Here is an 8,958-nt window from a genome sequence, read left to right on the forward strand (position 1 = left end):
CGCGCACACACACACACACACATGTGGTTGAAAGTATTATAATTACAGTATGAAAGATACTGTAATTAACTTACTCGTTGATTGATAATTAGAATAAACTTTAATATTAACAACTTGAACTGAGTCTGACCGGTCGCCAGCCAGAATTGATATCGGCAGTACAGACAAAAGAAAGAAACAAAAAACAACAATACATACGGTAAAAGAACGCGATAAAATGTTACATATGTCGGTCACAAATTTTTGGCAATATTCACAATTCCTTAGTCGATATTCGGAAAAACACAGAGACATGATATTCGATCTTTCAGAATCACACGCGCTGAGAGACTATAACGAACGGACGAGATTGACGCACAAACAAACAAAAAATGAAAACACGACATACACGAATGACGAGCCAAGATAAGGCCGGATTGTTGCGAGTGACTTGAATCGGGCGGGTGGAAATCAAAGATCCTCTTATCTCCGAAAAAGAAGTTGAAATCAAAACATAGTGGTCACTCGTGCGAATTTAAACATGATAGCGCAAAACCGATAGCGAATTTGAAACAAGAGATAGTTAGGCCGATTTGGCCGGCGCCGGTGATTGCCAGCTTGCCTACTCCGTTCTGGTCAAGGTGGAAATTTGATTGTTCACCGAGGAATTGCAGCAAGTAGTAAGTGGAAATAATAGTATTAGTGCGATAAGACAACCGGATTCCATATTGAACTTCAAACTTTAATCCTCTGTTTCACTTGAGGCGATTATTATCCGGAACATTTAATTGCGTTAAGCTGGCACTTCTCATTTCTGCTTCTGTCGGATTAGCGACTCACGGTCTTATGAATCGTTCCGAACCGCTGCCGACATTCTTTTCCGACATTCTTTTCCGGCCTATTCTCTGTGGTGCTAAACAACGTAAGCTAAACCACGTTCTGGAAGTTAGTTGTAAAATTATTCAGTATTAGTTAATAAAATAGTAAATTATATAAATTACGTTTTTAAGTGGAATCCTGAAAGTATCTGAAATCTCGAAACGCAATTATAACAAGGCGCAACTGCCACAACCGGGCTCTTCGGCGCAGAGACGCTGCCAGCCGAAATAACCACAAACCAACGAAATTAATAATAAGCCGAAAGAACCACCAGATAGCAATTGTCAAAATTTACAACACACACAGACACATTCGACTCCACATCGGACTCAGCCGCCTCCCCTTTCTCCTGCGCCTTCGCCACCCTCTCCGTCTCCATAACCTCTTTTAGAATCTCCATCGTATTCTCCAGTAGCTCCTGGAGAAATTTCTGATCCCTCCTCTGACCCTTCCTTGTCACCATTCTCTCTCTTCTTCTCCCGAATCATCCGAATCTGAAATTCTGTCAGAAGACAAAAAAGACTCTGTACCTCGCCAATTGCCACATTTTATATTGCTTGCTAATTCTTTTCCTGTCGCCGACCCTCTTCCTTCGAGAGGAATAAGTTAATCCTTGACCTCCGAAGGAAATTCCCTAATTCTCTCCGTCATGCCGTTACTACTCTCTCCTCTGATAACAATATTCTAGTTACATTTCCTGGTTTCCCCGAAATCCGCGAAGTTTCTATAAATTAGTTTTACCGATTTTATCCTCGTCCCTCAGCTATAATAAAGGAAATAATAGAAGTAACTTTGGACGACTGAGTCACGTTACATACATACATGTAACACACACACACGTTCATGTGTACGTAGACACCATACACCCGTAGAACTTACAGCGACCTATGTAAAACAGTAAAGAATAAATAAAATGAATAAAAATGTCAGTAGAGTAGCATTTAAATAAAATTGGCTAAAGTTAATTAATCCTTAGACTTTACGTAACCATTTTCATTCTTGTCATCCTTTGATTGATCGCTAGGTTCCATCCCAAGTAATCTAAATTCGCATCTAAGACTCAAAAGAGAGCCGACGAGTGAAAAGCCGTTGAACAAGCAATAGCGAGAACTGCTCGTTGGCTTGTTTACGACACCAAAATCTCACTCGACCCGCGCACTTGACTCGCATATCTCTCTGGGTCACTGTGCCGGGAGTAGACACACAAAGTGTCATGTGTCAGTTACGTCACTCCTCAAGGGACCGTTACCGTAGGCCGGGACGTAACAGTAATGATCTTAAAGCTTTTCGCCTAAGACGACGTGACAGATCCACCAAAGAATGGGTTGACGGTCTGCCTGGAACTGGCCGGGGAATCAGTGCCGGAAACCCTTCTCATCCTAAGAACGGTTAATCCCGTTCAGCCTTACATTCCAACGGTTCGAATATGCTTTAATTGTGGCCGTTTCGGCCACATAAGCAAGTTTTGCGAGAGCGACGCTCGCTGCCTCACTTGCGCAGGCAGTTACAAAAGCAATAAGGATAATCCATGCATCAACGCTACACTATGCGTCAACTGTAAAGGAGTCCTTGCTACTCTGGACCGGTCCTGTCCGATGTACAAGCGGCAAATAGATATCTCGAGGGTCATGGCGTTCGATAACCTTCATTTCTTCGAGGCTCGAGTCGTAGTTCTTCGCGCCGAAAGAAACATGAACATTCTTGCGCCGGTCAAGACTCTGAAGAATTTTTCCCCTCTTCCTAATTGCGGGGGAATCATCTTGGTGAACTCGCCAGTCGCCACTGGATCGGCTAATTCGGCAGCATAGACATGGCCACCCGGAGCCCGATTCTGTGGGGAGAAAGTCAAAGAACGCGTACTATGGTGGTTATCCTGTTCGGTCCTATTTTATGACGCCCCTGGGCAATACACAAACTCGTGCACAGGAACTCTATAATGAGTCGCACATTAGAACACGCAATATCATTGATCGCGTGTTTGGATTATGGAAGAGACGGTTTCCAATTTTGGCACTGGGTTCCCGATTTTCTAAAGTCGAAAGAGTACTACCAGTTATTGTAGCAACTGCCATATTACATAAAATTGCCCGGCGTGCTGGAGATCTATTACCACCAGATGATCCTGCGTTACAGTTACTTATGCCGTGGGAGGAAATTTTGGAACAGGGAAATGTACCACTTATGAATAATGCACCTGGTAATGAGCATATGCGGAACATATTGATCAACGATTATTTCCGTAGGTAAGAATAAAAATGTCTTAGACAAATTATTTATGTATTTTTCTTATATCTAGTAATATGTAAGTATGGTATTATTGTTCAGCTTGCTGTAGAGTAGAGAACCCGTACTGTGAAACAATCTGAAGAATATACTGAAATATTATATATTTAGCATGTTCAAATTTGTATTGTACATAATTCATAAAAAAAAGATCAAAAGTTTTTTGCAAATGTGAAATGTAAAAGAGGTTGCTTTTTAATACGTAGGCTTGCATAGTTATGCACAAAATCATGTACATTATATAGTATCTTTTTATACTTGCAGTTTATTATTTTATACTCACACATAAATAATATTTATACTTATATATCAATATTATTGTGTATTGCATAATATTATTTTTATACATGCATTGTAATATATTTTAATAAACGTGTACCTTGAATTATTATTATTTGATTATTTTATTATTCTTTTATACTTCCTGCATAACTTGTAAGTAAATCTAGAAGTAAAGTGTCAGATTCACTGTATTATCACGCTGCTTAAAGTAACGAATACATGACTCTCACTAGTAATAATGCAATAAGTTTTTTAATTCACATTCAGACAACATCCCACGCATATGTATGTAAAATTACAATTAAAATTACTATACAGTTATCACGAAATTAAAACTTTTATGTACGTACCAACAAAGAAATGTGTTATAAATAAACTTACATAAAAATAATAAAGTTAATTCTCATATGATTGAAATTGTTTTTTCAGAAGTTCAACTTCTAGTTGTTCTTTTTGTAGTTGTGTTTTTAAAATATCTATTTCTATTTTAGATTTTGCACGGAGATCTTCTTTCATTAACTCGACTAATTCAGTTTTAGATTGAGCTAAATCATAAAAACATTGGTTGCGTCTTACAGCGCTTATTCTCGTCTGTTTTCCCCGCTTTACAGTCTTTTTTTTGCAGTCAAAATTGCAGGATTTCGATTTTCTTTTGACAATGTTCTTATAGCCTCTACTTCAGCATATGAACGAAGATCCGAGTCTGCATTTTCTTCATTGTCGTATGGCGGAACTTGTAATTCAGTACTCTTCTTTGAACGCAATATTGCCGGAGTCCAATCAGTCCAATTCGGTGTCACATATTTTTGTTTTACAATCAAACTTACAGGGTTTCGATTTTCTTTCGACGATGTTCTTGTAGCTGTCTCTACTTCAGCATATGAAAGAAGGTCCGAGTCTGCATTTTCTTTATTGTCGTATGCCGGAACTTGTAATTTAATACTTTTCATCGAATGCAATGTGTCGAATGCCGGAGTGTAAGTGTCAGTCCAATTCTGTGTCAAATATGCTTCATCGAGTGTCTTAATAAACATATTATAATTAGTATTATTTTTGTATAGTAATATATTTCGAACTTTACAAATGCCATTGTCAATGTACCTCAACCTCAAACACATCGTCATTGTCGCTTGTATTCTGATTCACATTTCCGTCATCTAGGTCTACAACAATAAAGTTACGATTTGTCTAGATGTTTAAGATTCTTTTTGAGAATTAAATGCTAAAGGCACTCATACATTATGCAATGTATACAATCTACCCACACAGAACAAAAACTCCATTAGACATACATTAGACATCAAAAGCTCTATGCGATATCTAATAGATGTCTAATGAAGTTTTTGTTCTGTGTGAGTATGTATTCTCAAAGCATATGAAATATATACCTCCTACATGATCGCTGTCAAATGGATTCTTTAAACCATCGACCGATGGTTGAATAATAGATTTGACTCTTTCGGCTATCGGGTCATCAGAAACAGTCATCTTTCCGCCGCCTATATGCCAATTATTAATTACTCATTATTATTATACATGTATGCATTTACGAACATATACTGACATATAAATATACAATAAATAATATACAATCAACAAAACTTAATTATATACGATACCTGTTGCAAAAACTTGTTTGCGTATTTCCGCGAAATGTTGTCGAGTTTTTTTTTAAGTTGTCCCAGCAATGTTTTAGCGACGTCACATTTCGGTTTGATTGTATGCATCTGCTATTAAACTCACGGCTTATGTCTTGCCAGCACTTCTCTTTTTCCTTAATAGTAACAGTGTCCGTATGCTTGTTGTCAATTATACACTTTTTTTTCTACTATTTCAATTAATATAATTTTAACATCAACAGGAAGATATAAGAGTTTTAGTAAAATTACATTTTCTTTATGCATGCAAAAGCTTAAACATTGTACCGCCACATGTTAAAAGCGTTGTAAGGTTGCGTGAGTTGAGGTTTTGTAACCGTTCTCTCGTGCGTAAGTTGTCTTATTTTGAGACCAAATTTATAACTAAAATTGTTAATATTGAGATTCGCGATGCTCATTACTCTCTGATGATTCTACGCCGTGAATTGTTTTCAATTACCAATTATCTTTCGTCTACACTGCCTACGAATTGCTGGAACAAATTTTTTGTCACGCAAAAAAATTCTCTTTGCAGGTTTAAACACTTTGAATTTGTCAAAATCGACAGAAAAATTGCTTGGCTCAAAAATAAAAAAAGATCGTGTATTAGAAATCAAATCAATAACATTTCTTATTATGTCGTTCGCCCATCTGATAGTGACATTAATGCTAATAACTGTGGTTCTTTTAGCTTCTCTTTCAATAAACCAAAATTAGTTGATTCGTCAAGAGTTGAAAAAGTTAACATTGAAGCATCATCCTTTGATAATGAAATTGATATTATGAGCTTGAGGAAGAAATGGTTCGTCAATCTAACGTCGGGAAACATTCCCGATGTGGTTTGCGACCTTCTTTCTTTAGGTGAGAGATTTAGTTTGCCATCTCACAATTTAAAAAAATTGACGGTTATGGAGACTATCAAGGATGTTGAGAACAACATTAGACGTATAAATGTTGATCTAAAATCACATATACGTCTTCTCACCGCTTCTACTCTTGAACGATACTTAAATAGTCAACCCCCTCTAAGCAACCTTGACAAGGAGTTACTTGAAAGTAAAAAACTTACAAGAAATTTTATGAAAGATCATCCGGATATCATTTTCACCAAAGCGGATAAGGGTGATGTCACGTTGCTTTGGATAAGAGCGGTTATATCTCAAAAATCGAAGCAATGCTGAGTGATAAGAATACTTATGACAAGTCAAAGATAAGGAACCCTGCAAAGAGAACTGAAAACAAACTTAATGAATGTTTGAAGTCGTGGTGTAGTGCGAACTATATAAGCAAAAATAAATATTATTCTTTAATTTGTAATGACAAACCTCTTCCTAGAGCCTACGGTCTTCCAAAGGTCCATAAACCTGGTAATCCTTTCAGGATTATCGTTTCTTGTACGGACACTACTCTTTATAAGTTCGCCTCCTTCTTACAAAGAGTTTTATATAAAAACTTACCTCANCCACGTAGTTTTATCCGTAACAGTTTTGAACTCTATAGAGGTTTGTCAGGCATGCATATGCGTGATGCGGACGTATTGTTTTCACTTGATGTTGTCTTGCTGTTCACCAACATTCCGTTAGACCTGGCTTTGGATGGTGTAAGGAAGAGGTGGGATTGCATTAAGGATCACACCAAAATTCCGTTGTATCCTTTTATTCGAGCCCTTGAATTTGTCTTATCTTCAACCTTCTTCGATTTCAATGGTACTACTTACCAACAAACCTATGGAATTCCCATGGGATCGCCTCTTTCGCCAATTATTGCCGACATTGTCTTACAAGATCTTGAGACTCATTGCCTGAATTCTTTAAACATAACTCTTCCTTTTTATTTCCGTTATGTTGATGACATCCTAATGGCAGCTCCGAGAGAGCATATTGATCTCATTTTCAATTGTTTTAACTCCTACCATCCGAGGCTAAAATTTACCATTGAAATCGAGGAGGGTAGATCAATTAACTTTTTAGACACTTCAATATCCGTGATAAACAACAAATTGTTACTAAATTGGTATCACAAACCAACATTTTCGGGCCGTTATCTAAACTACTTTTCGCAGCATCCATTGAATCAAAAAATAGGAATTATTTACGGTATAATAGACAGAGCAGTTCTCCTTTCACATCCGTCTTTCCATAAAAAAAATTTAATAAAAACAATCCAATTTTTACTAGCCAACGATTTTCCTTTAGACTTTATTTTTAAAATTGTAAGAAGGAGATTACATTATCTCTTCTCAAACAAACTCAATGTGATGAATGGCAAGTCAAATCTAGAGAGTGAACGCCTGAGTGGTGTGAGAGGTTACTTTACTTTGCTATTTGTTTCGAGCACTACTGATTCTATTTCTAAGTCGTTAAAAAGAAATGATTTCAAGCTCTCTTTCAGAATTTTAAATACATTAAGGTGCTTCATTAAAGTCCACAAGGATGATCTTGGTCATGACTCATTATGTAATGTTGTTTACAAAATAAACTGTTCATCTTGTGATGCTTCATATGTTGGACAAACTAGTAGACAATTACGTACTAGAATTTCTGAACATCATAAAAATATTTATCTTAATCACAACCGTCAATCTGTTGTAAGCAAGCATCGCGGTGAGTTTGGTCATGACTTTTTGTGGAACGAAATTGAGGTTTTAGACACGGAGCGTTTCCATCAGAGAAGATTGATTTCTGAAATGTTGAACATAAAAATGCAAAAAAACGGCATAAATTCAAATACGGATACTGAATTATTAGATCCGGTTTATACTTCCCTGATCGAGAAGTTCGGTAGTTAGTCACGTGGGATGCCTCTCCTGCCGCTTTGACGGTTTTGTCTTCCTTTCTGCCGGCTACCATTTTGACATTGCTTATTGTTATTTGATATGTTGANTGTAACGGTTGAGTGTCTGTGTGACTTGCGATTTGCTGCGCATCAGTCGGGAGTCAATTATGTTAATCTGTCAATTATCAGTAAGTTTTTTAGCTTTTTATTTTAACTTTAACTTACTTTGTTCATTGAGTTTAACTAATTCAAAATCGTTGACTTTTTATTATTGACTTTATTACAATTTTACTTTTTGACTTAATTGTTTACTTGACTTATTTACTTAATTGTTCTTAATTTACTTTGACTTAATCGTTAACTCGACTTGATCGACTTAATTTACATTATATTATTTGGTCTAGTAATCAGGGATGAGGAGATAACAAACGTCGATCTTCGTTTATTCTTGTTTTGACTCTCTGATTCGTAGCGTGTTGTTTGTCTGCAGGGCATCGGCCTTTGCAAGGTGTGTTTTGGTTTAATATTTATACAAATACGCTTTCTTTATCTCGATTATAACATCAAATCAATTTAACTTTTATAACTGATTTCTGCTTTGTAGTTTGGCTGAAGATGATCACAAATATATTGGATCGAAACGTCCCGTTTGTCTAAGTAGACACGTTTTACATTGGTTTATTTATTTCATGCCACCTACACCCGTGGATTGCAGCGGCTTACTGGTCTTGTTGTGTTTTTAATTTTATTATTAGCCGTTTCTTTATTATTACTAATATAATTTTTTCTTCAGTAGAAAAATTCGGCAACCGCTTTTTCTTAAACCGTTTTTTCATTTTATTTTAGATATGTGGATGATATTATCTTAACAGCACCTCCTGATTGTTTAACTTCACTTTTAGACATGTTTAACAGTTACAATAACAGATTACAATTTACTATTGAAGTTCAAAATAATGATTGTTTAAGTTTTTTGGAAGTTAATATTTTGAATTTTAATGGTAAAATAATGCTTGATCGGTTTCATAAACGTACTTTTTCTGGCAGATATTTAAATTTTTACTCTGCGCATCCGCAATCACAAAAAATTGGCACTGTTTTAAATATGGTTGATCGAATTATG

The 8,958-nt window shown here is 36.2% G+C and overlaps 1 protein-coding gene across 3 annotated transcripts; it reads right to left on the reverse strand.

Annotated features, from left to right (window-relative positions):
• Positions 1 to 3,779: 3,779 nt before the first annotated feature.
• LOC109861655 lies at positions 3,780 to 6,268 on the reverse strand. 3 transcript variants are annotated; one of them, XM_020441388.1, is made up of 5 exons: positions 6,130 to 6,268; positions 5,043 to 5,197; positions 4,812 to 4,922; positions 4,525 to 4,586; positions 3,780 to 4,445 (listed from the first exon to the last, which is right to left on the reverse strand). In XM_020441388.1, exons 3-5 carry the CDS (start codon positions 4,909 to 4,911, stop codon positions 4,029 to 4,031), a joined length of 579 nt encoding a protein of 192 aa, XP_020296977.1. In that variant the 5' UTR covers positions 4,912 to 4,922; positions 5,043 to 5,197; positions 6,130 to 6,268; the 3' UTR covers positions 3,780 to 4,028. The 3 variants fall into 3 exon arrangements, with proteins under 3 accessions (XP_020296977.1, XP_020296976.1, XP_020296975.1); XM_020441387.1 differs by having other exon boundaries at positions 5,043 to 5,248; XM_020441386.1 differs by having other exon boundaries at positions 5,043 to 5,251.
• Positions 6,269 to 8,958: the final 2,690 nt, after the last annotated feature.

This window comes from Pseudomyrmex gracilis, unplaced genomic scaffold, assembly GCF_002006095.1.
Source record: "Pseudomyrmex gracilis isolate BER0280 unplaced genomic scaffold, ASM200609v1 scaffold_907, whole genome shotgun sequence".
NCBI lineage: Eukaryota > Metazoa > Arthropoda > Insecta > Hymenoptera > Formicidae > Pseudomyrmex > Pseudomyrmex gracilis.

Bases quoted from the DNA above. Each gene is read 5' to 3' on its own strand.
- LOC109861655 (XM_020441388.1), bottom strand. From the start codon at position 4,911: ATGACTGTTTCTGATGACCCGATAGCCGAAAGAGTCAAATCTATTATT. The intron at 4,587-4,811 runs GTATATATTTCA...TTATTGTTGTAG, and splicing joins TGACAGCGATCATGTAGGAG to ACCTAGATGACGGAAATGTG. The intron at 4,446-4,524 runs GTACATTGACAA...ATGTTTATTAAG, and splicing joins ACGATGTGTTTGAGGTTGAG to ACACTCGATGAAGCATATTT.